The 21,171-nt window shown below is 35.1% G+C and overlaps 1 protein-coding gene across 8 annotated transcripts in view; it reads right to left on the bottom strand.

The window, feature by feature from the left end:
- The window catches only part of PCLO (piccolo presynaptic cytomatrix protein), a 361,590-nt gene that overhangs the window by 58,608 nt on the left and 281,811 nt on the right, over positions 1 to 21,171 (bottom strand). For 3 of the 8 annotated variants that reach the window (XM_027459975.3, XM_027459963.3, XM_027459977.3), the window contains 5 exons: positions 18,204 to 18,297; positions 11,547 to 11,618; positions 8,564 to 8,744; positions 7,155 to 7,349; positions 5,772 to 5,954 (listed from right to left, as the gene is read on the bottom strand). In XM_027459975.3, the coding sequence (XP_027315776.1) occupies positions 5,772 to 5,954; positions 7,155 to 7,349; positions 8,564 to 8,744; positions 11,547 to 11,618; positions 18,204 to 18,297 (725 nt within the window). Of the gene's footprint in view, positions 1 to 5,771; positions 6,011 to 7,154; positions 7,350 to 8,497; positions 8,745 to 11,546; positions 11,619 to 18,203; positions 18,298 to 21,171 lie in introns of those variants that run through there. The other 5 variants (XM_027459970.3, XM_027459981.3, XM_072026854.1 and 2 more) reach the window with 5 other exon arrangements.

The raw sequence follows: 21,171 nt of genomic DNA, 5'->3' as shown, positions 1-21,171 counted from the left end.
AAATCACAAATCTACTTTGGAAATTTTTCTGCTAAACAACAGCGCATGTCACACGCACAGTCTTCTGACAGAAGCTTGTCTACTCTCCATTCTCACTTGGCTTCTGTTTCAAGTACTTCAAGCTCTTGCTGCTGCCAAATGCCTATTTACATACTTTCAAGAAATGGTTGCTCATACTAAGAGCAAGTACTGCTCTGGCTTGCTCTGTGGAGTTCTGCAGAATGAAATCCTTTTGTCGGGACTGATAGCTCCATCTTTTGGGAACTGAGTGTGGATAAATAATGAATAATCCATCACCAAGGGATATGAACCAGGTCAGTTCTGGTATTCAGAATTCTTCCTCATACTCAACAGTATTTTAGATCATGGTCTTACCTACTGCAACCTCATTTGTGTATTAGGCACAGCTTTGACCACACACTGAGTAGTGATATTTTGGATATTTTGTGAAATTTCAGTTCAACTCTTTGCAGAGCAATTTACCATTTGAAATGAGTAATGGTGGCAGAATAGCAGTCATCTGAAAATGCGGTGATGATATTTCTTTACCCAGCAAAGAAATTCTGATGAAATAATTGTCTTCCTTGTGCTCCATAGGCTTAGGCTACCTTCTAACAGACTTTTGAAATGGGAGTTATCAAATGAAGAATCTGAGCAATTTCCTGAAATTGCATGTCATCTTAAAATGGTGGAAGCAGGAATAACCAAATAACCAATGGTGGATAGCAGGAATAACCAAAGCAAAATGTGCCAGCTTTTAGACTGAAACAAGCCTCAAAAGACAGCCTCAGATTATTGCTGCCTGCAGAGAGTGAGGACATACTGTTCTTGTTTTGGTAGTGATTCTTGGAAATTGGTTATTTGCAGCAATATTAAAGCCCATTTATCTGGGAAATTACGAGACTGGTGAAGCTAGTCATAAAACAGCTTAGGGCAGTAAATTATGTAAGTGTGAAGAAAGCATCCTAAATTACTGTTTTATAAAAATGAAAATATTTATTATATTGCTTATTAGAAGTTTATAAATTTATAAATATTGCTTATTAGAAGCGGGAAAATAGGTATAGGCCTAAAGGGAGCACAAGTAAGAAGGCATTTAAATCCACAGTCAACCCAATCCAAAAGATTTATAGAACCTAGGAATCAATTTCCTTTCACTCTACATCGTTGCTAACACCAGTAAATAGAAGTTAAGACAGTTCCTGTCAAATTATATTTTTTATTTTTTTACATCTAAGTGGCTAGAAATTACATAGTGCCCGCTCAGACATGTATCACAGATTTTACAGTGCTACCAATACATTGTTGGTACATATGTCACATCTAATATTTGTGTAGCTTTAACCTGCTGCTATGCTGACACTCAAGTGAAATCTTGTCAAAGTTGGTTGACCAAAGAAGCCAAAAGCAGGCATGCTGCCTTTTGAGTTAAGGTGTTTCGAACTGAGGGTCTTCAAGAGGTATAATTTGATGGACTTATCTAGATACAATTACTAAAATGCTGATGCACAGTTCATTTATTCTTACAGGAAGTCACCAGTGTTAGGTATGATGGTAGACCTTTCTCTGAATAATATAATCATTTGACACACAATTATTTGGGAAGTAGTATCCTCTTATGGTATCACAAATAAAGCTTTTGGGTCACAGTAGAAAATGTAAAATATAAAATTTTCTGTGTGAGATGGGAAACAGACATTAGTTAGTATTGGAAGTTTTCAGAAAATTCTGTGATTTTAAAATGTCAGAGGCTGAAAAAGTGGAAGTGTTCAGGGCCAGGCTGGATAGGATTTTGAGCAACCTGGTCTAGTGGGAGGTGTCCCTGCCCATGTCACGGCAATTGGAACTAGGTGATCTATAACGTCTCTTCCAACCCAAGCCATTCTATGACTCTATGATTCTATGAAAAATCTTTATCAGATTAGGTGAACATATCTACTGAATAAAATGTAGGAAACATAGATAAAAGTTGCTGTAGAAATATATTGTGTGTACCACATTAAATAGTTCCCACCTCCTAGTGATAGTGGTACCAACAGGTGTGTTTGGACATTGAACTGAAATACAATGTTTTTTAATAAATCTTGAAGATTTGCTAACAAATTCAGGTCAGGAGCAAAGCAGTACTTTCCTCCTGGTGTTTTGTTTTGTTTTGTTTTGTTGTTGGTGTTGTTATTTGCTTAGTTTATTGTTTTGTTTTTGTTTTTTAATGTGTGCCAAATAGAAAAGGAGGTGCATACTAAGGCAGCTAAAAGCTCTGATCTCTTGAAATGCATCATGTTCTAGCAAGAAGATATTGACTCAGCTTCTCTCTCATGAGTGCCTGTTTGAAAGTGTAGAAAAAAATGGATATGACTACAATAATATTTGGGTTTAGCTACTTAGATATTAATTTACTGTGCTCCAATTGGTGAATGTTTTTACTTTTTACTCTGATGTTGAAGGGAAATTTTGTTGTGCATTGTCCTTCTAACTTGTCTCACTGGGAGTAATAAAAACTAAAGCATGTTGTTCACTTAAAAAAAAAACAACAACAAAAAAAAAAACCTGTCTTTGAAAAGGCCTTATATAAAATAGGTAAATAACTATATTTCAGATATGCCTACCTGCATACACCCAGAAAAAAAAATATTTTTCATCTGAATATCTGTAACTGCTTAGTGATCTGAAGAACAGATAATTATATTTATTTAAAACATAAGTGACCTACCAATAAATTCTACATAATGGGCATGATCCTTCAGTGGGTTAAGTTATTGACTTAGAAGGAGGTGGACTATCAGTCCATCTTGAAAACTGACTTGTCTGGTGGATAAACCCTAATACTCAGCTTATGTTGAAAGGAATGCTTATTTTATGTGAATGTGTAATTGGCAGTGATCCAATTTTTTTCGCAGAAACAAATTCAAATTAACTCAAACCTAAGCACTGCTGTCTCCCTCTGGCTTGGATCCCTTGCAACTTTTAGCTTCAAAGGTTTTGCTCTGAAATTTTATTGTTCCTCTCTGAAGGGTATGAGTGGAATGTATGCAATTGGTTTCTCTGCAGATTGCACTCTTATCTCTCACAGGCAGCAAGGAAATTGTACTTCAGGGTTTATTTTTAATTAAATGTTGTAGTTGACTATTGGCTTTTACAAACATGCTGAACAAAGACCAATGACTTCTGTTGTATCTTCACCTTAAATGTAAAACAGATCACTTAAAATACATTTTTACTGTTTAAAATAAATTCAGAATATAGTATTAATATAGTACAGAAATAGATCATTACAACAAACGTAAGGTGATGCAAGGCCCATGCATTCACAAAATACTGTATGTATACTGTGGATACTGTTTTTGTTTATGATTTCCTTTTCATTTCTTGTCAAACATACAATTAATAAGTAACAAAATAAATCCAATAGTCCTAGGTTCAGGTTCTAGGTCCAGAAGTAGAGAAAGATTTCTCTGAGGCATTCTCAGAATGACTGAAGGTTCTTGTTTTGTTTTGTTTTGTTTTCTTCAAGTGGCAATTCAATGCAAGAGGAAAAGGAAAAAAAAATAAAAAAGTACTGAGAGACTAGGTTAAAGGAATAAATTCTTAAGTTAGGTGTAGAAAGAATGATAATCATGCAACAGAGTTTTTTTGTTTTTGTTTTTGTTGTTGTTGTTTTTTGTTTTTTTTTTTTCAGATTAACTTTGTGGAAATCTTGCTAGATTGCTATCACCTTGTATACTTGGCCTAGAAAAAAACAACAGCTTTTCTAAAAGGTGCTGTTCTCTGATAAATTCAGAGTGCTATATAGTAGTGCTAACAGTAATAATATTGTTGTATATTATCTGTAATGTGTTGTTTATTTTTTTTTTTTAAAGAAAATGCTTTGAGATTTAGTGAAAAAAATGCAAAATCATCCTTACTAACTTGCTAAAATGACTGTTCCAATCCTGTTTTTCCTCCTTTTTTTTTTTTTTTTTTTTTTCCTTCCAAGAACTTTGAAAGCTGGTTTGAGTATCTTAGCACCTTTTCCATTCAAGGTTATAATCTCTCCCATTTTAACTCAACAAAACTGCAGTTAACTAATCTTACCCTTTGTTCCTGTTAAAATGTACTTGAGATCCATTAAACTCAAAATGGTACTTATATGTGGCCTGCCTTATACGAATAAATTAGGACACACTAGTTTGGGAATTGTAAGAAGACAAACAGATATGAAGCCAAACTTATAATATTTGTGAAGGCCACCATGGATTGTCTGTATTAGTCAGAAGTGAAAAGAAGTAAAACCAAAACTATCTAGTTTCCTCAGCAACTCCAACCTCACTAATATATTAATATTAATGTTCATTTTTATTCCCAAGACTCTGTAAGATGGTTCTAACACTCCTATGAGCCAAATGCATATTAATACATGTCCTTTTCACAATTTTAATAGAAAAGATGCTTAGTAACAAAGGTACTTGAAGCCAACAGCCTGTCTCTATCATAAATACCATATATGTGGAACACGATTCAAGCCCATATGATAAGGAAAAGGTTTAAGCATTGTTCCTCTCTACCAAAAGACATTGTAGGACTTCAAGACTTTATAATAAATGTCTACAGAAACAGCACCTCAAAAGATTTCTGTGGTATACATCCTAATAATAGGATGGACATTTCAGTCATGAACTAGTGTCATGATCTCCTTCAGCCTCGGCCTGAACTGAGTGTCCTGAGTTGAGCTGTAGGGAGAAGAATATGTGTGCGGCTGCACATATGCATGTTATATTTGTAATATGTAATATATGCACATATTTAAGAGTTTTCAGATAAGAAAAAGAAAGTTATTGTTATTAGTAAATACAATATTTAAAATTACTCATTAAATCAGCCCTTGTTAATTAGCCATTTCAACATCACATTAATGACTTTTTGCATTTAGAATGTATCTTTTGAAATATCATGTCCTCTTTCTTTCATACAACATTTTCAGACATCCTATGGTCCATGGTGTGTGATAGTGTTAACAGAAAAACCTTTGATGATTTGCATGATATTGGAAAGGGAATACAACACAAAAGAAAATCTGGGAGTCCAGTCTGTAAGTTTATTGGGATAATCCCTCAGATTTTTTGGAAATAAGCAAAATGCTCCAGATTTCAAAAGAACACTGTCAACTTGAAACAACTGAGAATCTGGCTCTTTATTTGTGATTAGTGGTGAAGTTGATGATATGCAGCATTTAGGGTCGATGGACAGGTGTCTACAGGTAGAAAAGAATTTCAGAGATGGAAAACTTATCAAGAGATAGAGTTATACATGGATCAAAACTTTCCTTTCCACTGGTGGTTTAAAAAAAATATCTCTGTTGATGTCATAACACTACTGGGAGAGAAAAAATAAAAATAAAAATGTTGATGTTCCAATTAGAATTCCAGAAACAAAAATGTGTAGTTATGTTTTTGTCACAAGGTATGTTAAATCATGCTTAAGCAGACCAACATGGTTGCACGTTTTTTGTTAGGCAACAACATGAGCAAAGCTATACAGTTTTTCATCAAAGATTTAAGTCCTCCAGTGGAATGGTAGTGTACACTTTTGTTGTTTTGTAATGTTTCTTAGCGCAGGTTTTTTTATGATAAGGAATTATGCGCTGATGCAGAAAAATCAAGAAGAGTTCTTGATTCATGTTAACACAGCACTTAATGGAGGGGTAAAATACATAATTAAATATTGTGATGAATTAGTAGACATGGCAAGAAGGATTTGTGATGTGTTTGGTTTCTTAACCATGTCTTTCTGCTCACCTCCTTCAGGCTTGACTGGTCCGTCAGACATCACTTTCCTGAGGGCTAGTTGGCTTTGGTCTTTGTTGTCATTGGCTGGTGGAGGCAGATTGTCAGACTGAGTTCTTTGAATAGGGAGGACTCCTGCTATGCTGTGTCTGTGCTGCTTCCTGGCATGATTAGACTGACCGCTTTTATGTGCTGCTGTGGCAGTGTGGGTGAAATGGAAACCCAGAGTATGTATCCTCAGATGGAACCAGCTTAAATGTTATTCATGCAAACAAAAGTGTTTTTGTCTGTATTTAAATAAGTAGTGTTTTCAAACACCAAAGAGACACCACATGCACAGCATTAAAGAGTATTAAAACTGGCTGTTTCTTGTATTAATGATGGTGAAGACAAAGGAAATCACCCCTTTGGTTTTGCATTATACCATGGTAAGTTTATGGCATATCATAATAAATCCTGAAGACAAACACAATGAATCCACTGTCAGAGAGTTTGAATTTACCCTTAAATAAGTCCTCTCTGGAGAGCTTTGCTTTTTTATTGAAAAGTTCTAATTTATTAATCTGTTTAAAGATGTCAGATACAACTTATCCCGACCTTTGATCAAACTATGGTACAAAAATTACAAGAAGAATTGAACTGTGAAGACTGACTTAGCTCTCAACTCTGACTTTGACAACTTGTTAACAATGTCAAAAACTAATGTTGTAAATTGTTTTTTGTGTTTAATGGTTTTGTGCATTGTTGTTTTGCTCATCACTAATATGATATATTATGTGAGAGACTAAGAAAGAAGGTTGTTACATTTCATTTCCAAAAAAAAAGTTAAATATTTACAGCCATGCTTCAAAAATCGATATCTTAACCATGCAGTTAAAAAAAAATATTTTTTTTTTCAAGTTTACTTTTTTTTCCTTTTTCCTCCTTCATATGTGGTGCTGTCCTGCTGATTAATATTCATAGTTACATCTTGTTAGTGTGTCCTCCATACTTGTTGTGTGCAACTTGCAAAGTTTACAGCTGCATCTCTGCCAGTTTTGGTTACTTCATTGGTCATTGTTTAGTGACATCAAAACACCACCACACAATGGAACTCTCTGTGAGTCATGCACAACTATGGAACATCATGGACCATGAATGAAGGGAACAATGGAGAAACAGCCAGTTTCACTGCAGTCTATATAAATTAAAATAAATAAATAAATAAAAGACTTCTAAATACAAGAGAATATTGTAATTATATGTATTCACACACAGGCACACAAAGAAAGACATCAAAAAGAGTGAGCACAGTGTGCCAAGAGCATTAAAAAAATAAAAGGAAAGGACAGCAGGGAAAAAGGCAACAGATGAACATTAAGCTGCCATGCTGAGGAATTTATTTGCGTCTTTTACTTGGTTGAAGACGAAGCTGTTGGACAGCTGCTTCAGCAGCAGCAATGGCTGCCCCAGCATCTTCAAGGTGGGTTTGAGTGACACTGGTTTTGCTTTGGCTGCGGGATGGCCCATGGGAGCGTAGATGTCCTTCAGAAGAAGATTTGGAGCTCCCTGGACTGCTGTGGGATTTCTCGATGGTGGGCACCTGCATGTCTAACAAGAAAATGGAGAAGCACAAGTGCTGCATTTATTAAAAACAAACTCATTTTCTTTCTCTCAGTTTCCCTCTCTAGCTACATTCCAGAACAATGAATAAAGCTGTGCAACACCATTCAAAGTCTCAGGATATATTGTGATTAGGAAACTCTTATTAAGCATAATTTTTTATTTCCTCACCATTCCATGGCCCAGGGAATAATTCATTTGTTAATAGGTTTCTATAACCTGTTATTTATGCTTCCGGCACTGTTTCACACTGTTGGAACAATGGGGTAGCCTAAAGACTTTCCTGTTTTATGCTTCTCGAGTATGGAGATGATAACCACTATCCTTTACACTGTTGTAATGCAAGAACTTTTACCCTCTGTCCTGCCAAATGAATACTCTGCTTTGCAACACCTTCTGTAGTAACTTCTGATTTGGAGATAGATATTAAATAGACACCATTTGCTAGCAAAACTTTACTAAGAGATAGAGAAGAGATGGACCAAAGTCTTATCAACATGAGCCTCTCATCTAGAGTGTTTTTGATTGCTATTGCTTTGACATTGCTACTGGCCACCAGTACTTAGTATAGGGAAAAAAAAAAAAAAAAAAAAAAAGGAAAGAAAAAAAAAAGGAAAGAAAGAAAGCAGAGATAAATTTATTGGAGCAGGAGACATTGAGATCAATTCTTCTTTTGTAAGCCCTAGTATAATTCTACTGTATGAGTTCCACTGATTTCCAATGCACTTGAAATAAGCTACAGCCCATTATCATTGACTGGATATGCATATGCATATGCATTATTACAGCATAATTGTTATTCTATAAACTATTAATGTGACATTTCCAGAAGATAAAATGCCATTGATTATTTAAAGAATGTGAAAAATAGGAAGCTAAATATGTATTGAATTTGGCCAAGGCTACTAGAAAAAAAATGAAAAAGGCACAGAGTTTATAATAGATGTGAAAAGCTCATAGAGCTTAGGTGTGGCTATTTTAATGACACAAATATACAGTGAGCTGTCTGGCACCAGTTGGTTCAAATTAGGCCTCAGCACAGGTCTCTGATAAATTAACCACAGAGAGAAATAAGTCTTTAATAAAAGTTTATGCAAACTTCATAGCAGTATCTTGATGTTTCCATGAGAACTTACAAATAGCAAAGGTTTTCCTGTCATCTGGAAAAACACTTCATATCAGGTGCACTGAGTCATTCCTACCCTTAGAGGGATCTGGGAAGATTCCGTGACTTCTGCTCTTGATGACAGATGGTTTTGGCGATTGCTGGCTACTCTGTCCAGAATGAGATTTCCCATGATCAATGTTTTCACTCTGTTCTTTCAGAGGGTACCACCGAGGAGTGTTGTCAAGCTGAGAGACACTGGATAACTCAATCAATACCTATAAACGAATGAAAGCACAATATACGGCTTTTATATGATCTATGTATGATGGTTTACAGCATAAGAGTCTACAGTTGTGCTACTAAAAGTAGCAAATATAAACAGATAATGGCATAAAGGCTGAGTGCTATCAGATTCAGGACTCTCTGCTCATGCTCTAACCTAGCCTGATGTAAACCAGCTGTGGTTGGAAACACACATTTGTTAGCATACTGCTGTGTCTGCACTGATACATCTCAGCAGGATCTCAGTAGGGACTACTAGCTTATACATAACTCCATACCAAGATGGCTAAGGAGTAGCTTGTGAGCATTTGCTTGATAGCAAGGCAAAAGAGGGTACTAGTCATTCTACCTCTTCTATGTCCTAACAGAAGAATTGGGCATAGCTATTTTCTTGTTTCTGTCAGGAAAGGGACAAATAATTTTCTATTTGTTTTAAATAAAGTCTTCAGTAGTATGAGACTGGGTCTTGTTGTTTCTTTTCAAAATTCCACAAATTTTCAGAATTTGTAGGAAAAAAAAAAAAAGGGGTATACCTTTGCACTTCCAAAAATAATAGTAAAGTGCAATAGGCCCTTTAAGCATCGCACCTCAACAGTAAGGAAAAAGGAAGAAAAAATGGTAATGTGGCAATGAAACTAGCAATATGCCATAAAAAAAAAAAAAAAAAAGCAAAAAAAAATTGTAGCCAAAATCTTCTCTAGGCCACTTCCATTGCTACTAGGAGTTTTGGGAAATTTCTTTAAAAATAAATCCTAAAAAAAACAACAATGGGAGCAATAAAGATCCTTTCACACTCTGGTTTTGTGGTAGAGAGGGCCAAGAGCTGCTCAGGGAAGTGGTTCAGTCACCATCCCTGGAGATCTTTAAAAGACATTTACATTTAGATCTTAGCGATATGGTTTAGTGGATGACTTGTTAGTGTTAGGTCAGAGGTTGGACTAGGTGATCTTGGAGGTCTCTTCCAACCTAGATGATTCTGTGATTTTGTAAAGTACTAAAGAGTCATCACAGTCTTGAGTGAAGGAAAGAACAAAAATAGGGAGGAGGAGGTGGAAGAGAGTGAATGGGAGGAAGGTGTTTTTATTTTTTTTTTCTTTGTTTCTCACTTCTCTAGCTTGTTAGTGATAGGCAATAAGTGTCTCTAATATCTCTACATTGAGTCTGTTTTGCCCATGATGATAATTGTTGCGATAATTGAGTGATCTCCCTGTCCTTATCTCAACCCTTGAGCCCTTTTTATCGTATTTTCTCTCCCTTTCCTGTTGAGGAAGGGGAGTGAGGTGAGAGAGCAGTTGTGGTGGAGCTCAGCTGCCCAACTGGGTAAAACCACCATACATGGTTGAAGGTTGTTCCTAATGGGCAATACTGGCTAGCAGCTCTATTTTGGAGAAAAGGGATGTATCTTGTCGATGTGAACCATAATGTGCCATGTGCCTTCTGGGGCATGCAAATGATGCTGACTTTATTCAGTTTTTCAGCAGTCTTTGATACCCATAAGTATCTATGCTTGTGCCTTTGTGAAAGTCCATTACAAATTCCTTAGGGCACAATTTGGATCCCATTTTACTGGGTACCCTGGACTTCAAAATGGTCCTGAGGTACACTGGATGGTCTTTTCCCAACATTCTTCCATGAAGCATGGTTTTCATGTTTAAGTTTGAATAATTCAATAAATAAAATAGTTCTAGAGGTTTAAAATATTTGAAGGCGAAGTTTAAATCTTCCTGTAGGAGCAGCTGCTGGAGCATCCATTTTGTAAATGTCATAAATGACAGTGACGTAAATATTCAGTAAAACCCAGATTTTGGAAAAATATGCTGAACCCAACAGGAATACTGATGTGGCATGCAGAAAATAAGTAATCATGTAGCTGCTTCCTATACATTTATTTTAGTAATTGTTCAAATAGTGTCACTGATTGCTCAGTTTTAGAGTTACACAAATGGATACTGGAGCTGAACTGAATGCCTTTTTGATAAATTCAAATGCAGACTAAGCAGAGGTATTCGAAGTTACTCTGTATATGAACAGTAATTTGAGCAATCGATTTTTCTGGGCTTCTGTTTCTAATTATAATCTTCTTTGGTAATAACATTTTTAATTACTTATTTGACATCATACTTATTGCTGGTAACTCTATATTATATGTCCATATGTTTGTTTGCTTTTAAAAGAGAGATCACACTGCTACCCATGATCACTCATCTATTTTTAATTACCAGGGTATTCAGGGTATTCAGGCCTTACAAGATTTTGCCTTCGCTTATACTTTGGCAATGATATTACTATTTTTTAGTGTTATAAAGAAGACCTTGAATCTGCAAGACCAAATAACTGACTCTTGCTGTTAATTGTGGATGTTCTATCATGTGTCTTGATAGCAAAATTTAATCCTTCAATAATTTCCAAAGACTGATACCTGCTCAGCCTTCCTATGTTATGTTAAAATCAAGGCTGGCATTTTATCAGTCACAACAAGAATCCACCATTCAGTCACAGCTTGGGATCAAAAAAATAAATAGGTAAATAAAATCAGCGAAGTAACATTCTGTGGAGTCCTGAGTGAATTTACCCACTGTTTACCAAGATAAGGACAGGCATCTTATATGTGTGAATGAAGAAAATTATGATCAATTGTTGTGAAGTCAGCAGTAATATTGTGCTGTAAGAAAGTTTATACCTAATGTGTTTTTACTAGTCCCATACAGTGTAAGCAAACATTGTCCAAATACCAACAAGCCATTCATTGCCTTTCGAACTGGTCAAGGGCAGAAAGAAAGAAAGATGATACTCACTTCACCAAGGAAGTCATTCGATGAGAATCTATCATAATCCCAGACAGTCACTTCCAGTGTTTTCTTTTTCAGCTGCAATTTAAGTCAAAAGGAAATTAACCCCATTGCTATCATAAACTTCAAAACAATTATGTATGATGGTATATTTTCATTATCTCCTCATTGTACTATTTTTTATAGAGACAGATGGGCAGTTTTGTGACCACCACAACAGCCAAACTGATTTTCAAAGCCCTGTTTTTGTAGTTCTGCAGCTTTTCTCATTATCAAGTCTGAGTGGTCTGAACTTCAACATTTAGTTCAAGATTATTTTAAAATGAATTTCATATGTGTTATTTAAAACACCCTATTGAAACAGCCTCACCTGTGATGACCTGGCTTTAATACCTGTACAAGTTCAGTGCAGTCAATGAGATTCTACAAATGGTCCAGACATGTACAAGTTTTACCACCAGGCAGTAATGACGTCCATCAGAACTTACTATCTGCAGATTGTGTTAAACATGATAGCTGTGTCAAGCACCCTTCTAACAGGCTAACGTAAGAAAGAAGTAAGTCTTTTTATCATAGAATCATAGAATATTCTGAGTCGGATTGGACCCACAAGGATCATCAGGTCAAACATATGGCTCCACACAGTTAAATTAAACTATAATTCTGACAGCATTGTCTAAATGCTTCCTGAACTCCAGAAGGCTTGGTGCCATGAACACTTCCCTAGGGAGCCTGTTCCAGTGTCTGACCACCCTTTCACTGAAAAACCATTTCCTAACACCCAGCCTGACCCTCCCCTGTTCCAGCTCCATGCCATTCCCTTGGGTCCTATCACTGACCCAGAGAGAAGAGCTCAGTGCCTGCCCCTCTGATCTCCTTCTGAGGAAGCAGCAGGCCTCCATGAGGCCTCCATGAGGAGGTCCTCAGCCTCCTCTGCTGAACAAACCAAGGAATGTCTGCTGGCTGCTGATCTTCCCCTCTAGACCATTCACCAGAGGTCTTTATACAAAGAAGTATCTCTCACCAAAGGTTTTTATATGAAAAGATAGCTCAAAGCAGAGAAACTGACATCCAAAGCAGTTGACCTTATTAGAAAGATTGATCTGAGTGTCATCCCAGGGATCCATGGAGACAGATGGGAAGAAGAAGGTTGATTGATGGTAAGAACAAGACTGATTATTGGTGTTGTATACTGGAGCAAAAGTCTAGCATAGAGGCAACAAATAAATTAACGTGACTTAATAGAGGGAAGGACAAAGTCACAGGGAGTATGAGATATCTGTGAAGTCAGACTACAAAGTTTTAAGTGAAGAATTTGTTGGATACTTCTAAGTGTTGCTAAAGAAAACAGGACACTGTTCACATACTTGAATAAAAGAGATCACAACCAGAAATCTTATGTAATAATCAACATCATCATCCCAACAGAAGCTTCTCTGATTGTTAATTTGCTGCTTAGGAGGAAGGGACAAAAAAAGATTGAGTTGTTCAAAATCATAAGCTATAAAATGTACTGTACATTACATACACTTTCAAGAAGAGCATCATTTCCCATTTACTTCCGTTTCACCTTGGTTTAATATAACACAGGTTCAGACAGTTTTAAATAATTTTAAATTGCCTTTAACTAATAATTTCATCTTATTATTATGTATTATGAATACCTTTTGGTCACAGCTAATTTTAGAATAATGAACAGCTATGCAAATTCAGTTTCTTTGGAAATCATATTAAAATCAGCATATCCCTGTAAACCCACACAAAAGGAAATTGTGTTATTTTTAGCATCTATGATGTACTCTTTAAGAAGGCAAAAACATGACTTGAAAGCTAAGATTAAAAACCAAAAATAATAATTGAGAGCAATTCCTTAATCTTTCTTTGTTTTAATCCTACCTATTTAGGCAACATTTAACATATTCTTCTTAAAAATACCATGCAAAAAGTAAGCAAAAAGTTGAACAAGGGAAAGGTTCTGCCTTGAATATCTTTTACATATATGTAAAGGGGATTTCCTTGACTAAATAAAATGTATTTTCTTTGCTGTTCAAAGAGAGTATCAAAATTGCAATGTGAAATCTAACCTGAAAAATAAGTTGAACAACCTGTGGTCCATGCTACTTTTAGTTTCTTGGGTGATACTATTTTCTGGTAGTTGCTACACTAAGTATATGTATGTTTGCCCAGAAAAAACAGGAATCACATAAATGCTTTTCAGAAATTCATTGTCTCAATGTTTGTTATTTTGAGAGGATGTAGTTGTTAATTGTTTCAAGTTATGGCTGCACAAGGACAAAGAGAAGAACATATAGATCCAGAGGAAAAACAAAACAAAACAAAACATAACACAACAACAACAAACAAATATGGAGCTGAATTTTTTTATTTTTTTTTTTTTGTGGAAATGGGAAAATAGAGAAGATTTTCCAGTAACTGCAATCCTACTTTGCTGGCATTTTTTACAGTAATAAAACTGTGCTGAAAACTTGCAGCACTCTACATTTCATTGAGTTATCTATTTTAAGCCTCTTAGTTTGATAAAGCTTTTATGAAATATTATGACAATGAAAAAACATCAAAACAGCTTTATTAGGCAGTAAATGAAATGAATTTTGAAAAGGAGGAAAATTTGCTTTTCTGAAGATGTATTTATATACTATTACTAAGGCCAAAGAACACTCAATAGCTAGGGATTTTAAAAGCAGCCATTATACTGTCACAGGAAAGCAAGGTTTTGCCTTACATCATCCAATTTTAGGTTGTGAGGACATAAGTTCAGATCCTCATCAGAAATTTAACTGACAGCATTGCTGAAAATGATTTTTCGGACGTGGTCTCCATATGACAGTAGGCTCCTGCAAGTAGGCAATGCATTCACAAGCGAATGAGAAGGTGCACCTAAAAGAGGCAAAGCAGTTTGACCCAGATGACTTACAAATGTTGGGAAGCTAATTTGAGTTTAAAGAATGTTACAAAAACAGTGCTACTAAGCCACAGCTCATTTTGATTTTGGACTTTGCCTTGTGGAAATGAAAATTAAAAAAATAAAAAAAAAAAAAAAAAGAAAAGAGAGAAAGAGAAAGAAAATAAACATCTAAGATTTGCACATTATGACATGAGAAATCCAGTTAGCTTTAGGCTGCTGTGGAAAAACGTAATTTAAAGAAGATAAAGGAATATGCAGAAACAGACAGTGTGAATAATATTTTCTCTTATTGATGACCAAACCAATGCCACACATGACAGAAGTGTCTATTACTAGATTTGAATGACTGGAGGTCCCTTGATGTTGTGACTAATAATGCTGGCCCATGTAATTAAAATGCATTACTTGAAAAATTTAATGGATTCTCCTTGAGAAAGCTTATACAACTCATGACTGGAATAAAGACATAATTTTAATGCTTTTTTGTTTGTTTGTTTGTTTGTTTGTTTGTTTTTTTCTCCAATGAAGAAATTAAATTCCTATAATCGGTTTAGAAATATTTTAAAAGTTTGCAATCTCAGTCAGGATATTTGATGAGTAGAAATAAAGGTGTTGTACTACCTTATGCATTATATTTATGTTTCCACTGATATTTAACATTTAAAGGTACTCATCTCTATAATGCTGTGCTTCAGTATGCGGGAGGACAGAAAGACTTTTAGAAACTTACATTTTCTTGTCCAAGATTTATGTGCCAGCACCTTGCTGATTCATAAGAAATCACTTCTGGAAATAAGATTAAGGCTCCTAAATCACTGAAGGATCTTGAATATATTACTCTTTCTAAATATATTATCTTCAATTTAAGAATATGAAAAACAGCAAGAACCATATGCTTTAATGAATTCTATCCATTATTTAAGAAAACATTTTGCCTGCTTTTTAATAAATAAGAAATTGAGGAAAACAATGCCACATCTTAGATTGTGGTCATACATTAGACCAGTGACCTAACCAGCAACAGAACTTTCAACTTTTACCATCTTCTGAAATCATCCTAAAGCTTCTTTTCCTTACCTGAGTAGGCATATGACTTGAGTTTGCAATTATTATGCAATATTGTAATGTGTGTACTTAGTATTCTTCTCAAACTGTAATTATCTACACTTTGTTACTTAAAAAAGTAACCCTCAAATTACTAAATATTTAGTTTATTTTTTTGTTCTCTGTTAAAATGGAATGTGTTATGTTATAAAACTCGTTATTCTGACCTTGAAAAATCAGTTTCATTTCAAAGAGTGATGTGTTTCCCATAATTATTTTCACTTTAATTTCAGCGAGGTTATGAAAGTGTAAAGGAAAATGAAAAATTGTACAACTAGCTAAAGTCTAGACAGCAACATTGAAAAGACTATATTAGGAAATATTTAATGATACTTATTTGCTGTCAGGAAACAACTGTGCTTTGATGAAAGATAAGGAAATGCTTCTTTGAAGAAATAATATTTATAAAGACTCCTGAGTTTGTGGGAATGACTGCTAACTCTACAGATTGGTGTTGATGCAGCCATGCTTGTTTGTTGACCAGAACACTCATTTTCAGTCTATCATAATTATTATCTTGCATTTCTCTTCATGCTCCTAACTATTGTGAAATTTCTGTGCATGAGGGCTATGAGTGCAAACAATGTACTGTTATATGGATTGTTCTTTAAACTGTAGAGGGTACTTCTCCTCATGGTGGAATCAGTTGGTGAGTTACGAATGTATTTTACTGTATATTCTGTAAATCAAGGCACTGAATTTTACACAATATGAGAAACACCGACATCAGTATCTTACCACTAGATAAAAGCCATAGAAGGAAATGCCTGCATACACTTCTGTGTGAGAAGAAGACAAAATATACAATATATGTGGTACTAGGATGAAACATGCATTTGTAATTGTAAGCATTGCATGAAAGTATGAGAGGGAAAGGAGGTCTGCAAACAGAAAGCAAAAGTTCAAAGAATTCCATATGTAACCTAAAAGCAAATTTCATCAAGCAATAGTCAAAAGACTGACATCAAAGATATAAAGAGATTTTCTAACATAGATCTTTGTCCAAGAAATTGTAAACTAAGATTATCCAATTGCCAAACAGCCACTGAACATCCAACACCCTTAATTACAGCTCCGGAAATGTCACAGAAGAACCAAAAAGCAAATTAAGTAAACTGAGGAGTCTTTCTTAAATGGGAAGCTCAGACCATGTTGTTTGGAAATACTGCTAAGACTTACCAAACATTCTTATCAAACACAGAAGACCTAGGGTTTATACTGCAGCAAGACAAACCTCATAGTTTTTTTCTTTACTCCTTAGGCTTTCACTGTCAGTGAACTGCCATTTATGCAAGTCTACAAGAAAAAGCATGCAAAACCCAGCAAACCAAAACCACTATGATATAGATACTTAGATATAGATAACAAGGGGCCTCTACAGTAAATCTGAGGTAATGCCTCTAACAGCAAGATGTATATGTTGCATGAGCAACCATGCAAGTCCCTCTGTGAGAGGGGTTTTGCTCCATGCAAAATCCGATGTTTTAATCTATGTTCATAGATTCATAGGAAGAATGAATAAACAAACTTTAAGTTAGTAAGATAATACTGATTTCTTTGTGTTGTGTTGAAGAAGTACATAAAAGTATTGGTTCATGAAAGAATTTGATCTTGGTAAGCTTTTTTTCTGAAGTACTGAAACATTAGATGGCCTTGAAAAACAGCTGAAAGCATCAAGAACAAAACACCAAGAAAGGCAGAAAGATTTGGGAGAGCCTACAGATGGTATTCTATAAAAATATGCTTCATAATTTAAACAGGCTGATCATTTTGTCCATTGTGCCTTCTTCAAACAGTAAAAGGTCTCTTTAAAAAGGAAGATGCAGAAAAAGAAGAGTGGATTGCTACATACTCCCCCAGTTAACCCCTTGGATCAGTTAGAGTTATGAAACAACCAAGAAATAGACACAGAAGGCTTCCACTGAACTCTTCCCCAGATGTAATTTAAATCTTTCTATAACAAGGGAATTAAATCTCTTCTGAATTTTGTTGAACAGATTCATAGTGGTCACTGCACCGAGCCTGTCTGAATTTAAGAAGAGATTGGACTGTGCACTTAGTCACATGGTCTGAACTTTTGGGTAGACCTGTGCGGTGTCAAGAGTTGGACTTGATGATCCTTAAGGGTCCCTTCCAACTCAGGATATTCTATGATTCTATGATATTTCAAAACCATTGCTGTAAATTATTGGTAAATGTAAACATGTATCTCTACATTTCATAAACATTTTTGAACAAGAAAATATTTTTAAGAACTGTGTTTTCTGTGAACTTGCATGGTTTTTGGAATCAAGAGTGATGCTGATTTCTGCATCTACTACACCAGCTTCAGTCTGGATTTATTCCCTCCCTGTGTTCCATAATCATTTTTAGAAATAACACATCCATACTTACAACATGCTTATCAATGTAATCCACACAAATGATCATTTTTATGAATAGAAAGAACAAGAAAAGAGAATTGATATAGTGATCTCTATAAGAGGCAAGGACATAGTTACAAATTTCCCCTGAATTTGGCAAGATTTCTTAGGAGTTCACAAAGTTGCCAGTGCCACTGCACAATAAGCACTGCAGACCACATAAATAAATATAGCAGCAAATTGCACTGAATAGTATTACCACTTACGCACCTGCTCCACAGAGATATTTTTATAAATGACCGTCTGATTCCACTCAGGATTCAAGCTTTTCTGCACATACTTAGTTCTTCGCTTGTACTCAGCACTGAATTTGAACAAAGGAAGAAAACATCACATTAACAATCTTTTGTTTCTTTCAGTTCTAATACAAAACAACTCCCACTCCCCAAAACAAACAAACAAACAAAACAAACAAACAAACAAACAAAAGAAATCTCAGAGAAAAAAAAATACATCCTTTATTTCTGTAACAATTGAGGGTTACAAGAGGATGACAGCCTACTTTGTTTGCTTTCTTTTTGTTTCGCTACACTTAGTATATTTTCTTGACATCTGACTCTTCAGTGGACTATTGCTGCCTACAACTGTGTCTACATAAAGCATCAGTCAGCGAATGCACATATGCTTTGTTCTCTCATTGTATGTGTTGTGCTCTGACTATAAATGAAAGTGATAATGCATTGATTTCTTTTCTAAGACCATCTTCCTATTATCACTTTAAGGTACCAGAAATCCATTATATTTATAGGTTATGGTCTCTAATTACTGGATTGTCATCACACTAGAACATTCAGGGATGACCATGGGGTAAATAATATCCTGTTAATGATAGAAACAATAATTTATTATTGATCCTGTTCTCTGCCTCTAACTGCACTGGAAACAAACATAAAAGTACATCAAGCTCATGATTTTTTATTTTTTTTTTTATCAATAGCCAAGAATAAAACATTGGCTGCATAATCTGTTTTTAAAAAAGACTTGGCAGGGCTTTCTATTGTACTTTGCATTTTCCGAGGATGGGGAAAGCAATACACAAACCTTTAATAGCATATGGATTCATCTAGTGCCATGAGCTTTGATGTCTGATCTGCTTCCATTCCAATTTTAATTTAACATAAATTTTAATGGATATCTCAAAAGAACTTGGCAGGAGAACATAAAAAACTTTCAATATTTTGAAAATCCAGCAAGATACAAGGCAAAGAACTTATTTTTGTCACTCTGCAAATTTAACTTGGGTTCAAATGTCCTATACAGTAAGGTCATACATATTACATCTGCTACTAGATCCAGGACCTTCTCCAGCGCTAAGACAAAATCACAGACTCATAGAATTATTAAGGTGAAAAAGACCTTCAAGACCATATGGTCCAACCATCTCCCTACCACTAATGTCACCCACTAAACCATGTCCCTAAACACCAAGTCCAATCTTTCATTGAACATCCCCAGGGACATCCCTGAACATCCACCACATCCCTGGGCAACTCGTTCCAATGCCTGACTGCTCTTTCTGAGAAGAAATGGCACAGAAAGACCTTTATCTGCTCTGTTAAACTCCCTTATGATACCTTTATATTAATATTTGGTAGTGTGATTTTTCTCCTGATTGTCCCACTTCTGACTTCAGATTGAACCGTGTTTTGGTTCAAACTGTGGTACAGTCTCAGAGTTAATGAACTACATTCCTTTCATATGAGATTAATACAGAAGATGCCCTCCAGAGGCTCATTTAATCAGCCAGACACTAATATGTACTGTGCATTGTACCAGGCTCGTGTGAGTCCAAATTAAAGTTATGTGAAATATGCCTGTGTTTCATTGACACATATATAACAATGTTTGGTCTTCAGCACCACCAGTTTCATTCTACAAACTCAATACTGTTGTGCAGTGCTCACCTCTAATTATTGGACTTAGTGGCTGTACACACTAAACTTTCCTGAAGTTTTGACACTAAAAGTAATAATACTGCTTTTCAAAATAATTCTGCAAAAATTAAAACACAACATCAATGATTGTATTAGTAGGTTCTGGATTAGAAATTTCCTCTATTCCTTCTTTTTCAGCTCTCAGTAGATTTTAAATCTGATCACTTTCTTTGATAGCCTTTTTTCACTTTTTAACTGTCCACTGTCCATTGAAAATATTGGTTCCCATGTGCTGAAAATATACTATACAGAATATATGGAAATATTTTGTTGTTAATGCAATTAAGCTACTGTGTTCTAAAGGAGACAAGGCACAATGGATCTGGTGTTTATCTTAAATCTCACTAAGTAATTGAGCTGAGTACCAGGCAAGTGTACATGGAAAACAACCAGCATCAGTAGATTACTGAGCCACTACAACTAGAACACAAGAGCCAGAGTCCTGAAGGGGACATAGCATCAGTTTCTTAAAACTGGTATGTCATCAAATGTCACGTACATTGATACTGTAGTAGTGGAGATGCAGTATAGGAACAGACCATACTACTCTGCTTCTGGGACTACACTGAACAGATTCTGAGTAAACATAACAAGGAGGCCTCTTGATAAATTTAGATATTATTAAGTATGAACAGTAATAAACCTTACTGACATTTCCGTCCTGAAACCTACTGCTCAATGAAATTTTCTTTAAACCTAAGCACATTTCTGTTTCTTTTGAATTTTTATTTAAAAAATCATTATTTCCAGTATTAATTTTACTTTCAGTAACTCACTTAAAATGTATATATCTTATAAAAATATCAATTTTTACATAAAAAATGGGTACTGATATGCATTTTGTTCTTTCTTTTCTTTTTAAAGAGAGTAATTTGCAATGCCTAGCAAGCACCACTTCGTTTTCACAAACTTATTACAAGGAAAAGTTCTGTCTCTTCAATAATATCATATCGGAGTTGCAGAAAAAGGTACAACATAGATGAGCTCAAGGTAATAAAATATTTTTGCTCGCAATGATAGGAAAATAAGTCCTCTTACTTAGTTTTCTTACTCAGGTTGTTGGTTCTGACTGATATCTTTTAATGAAAGTTACTTGTAACCATTTGTGCTCCTAAGTTTTGCTCATAGATATTCTACATAGTTTCATTATTTTTTTATTTTTTGCAAAACATGCTATTCACTGTCTTCCAATTTACTGAAAAATGTGAAGGACATTGGAATCTGTGAAACAAAGTATCTGGCAG

The sequence above is a fragment of the Anas platyrhynchos genome, chromosome 1 (genome assembly GCF_047663525.1).
Source record: "Anas platyrhynchos isolate ZD024472 breed Pekin duck chromosome 1, IASCAAS_PekinDuck_T2T, whole genome shotgun sequence".
Classification (NCBI taxonomy): Eukaryota; Metazoa; Chordata; class Aves; order Anseriformes; family Anatidae; genus Anas; species Anas platyrhynchos.
The sequence above is the reverse complement of the archived record's forward strand: the minus strand, read 5'-3'. Positions and strand labels throughout refer to the sequence as shown.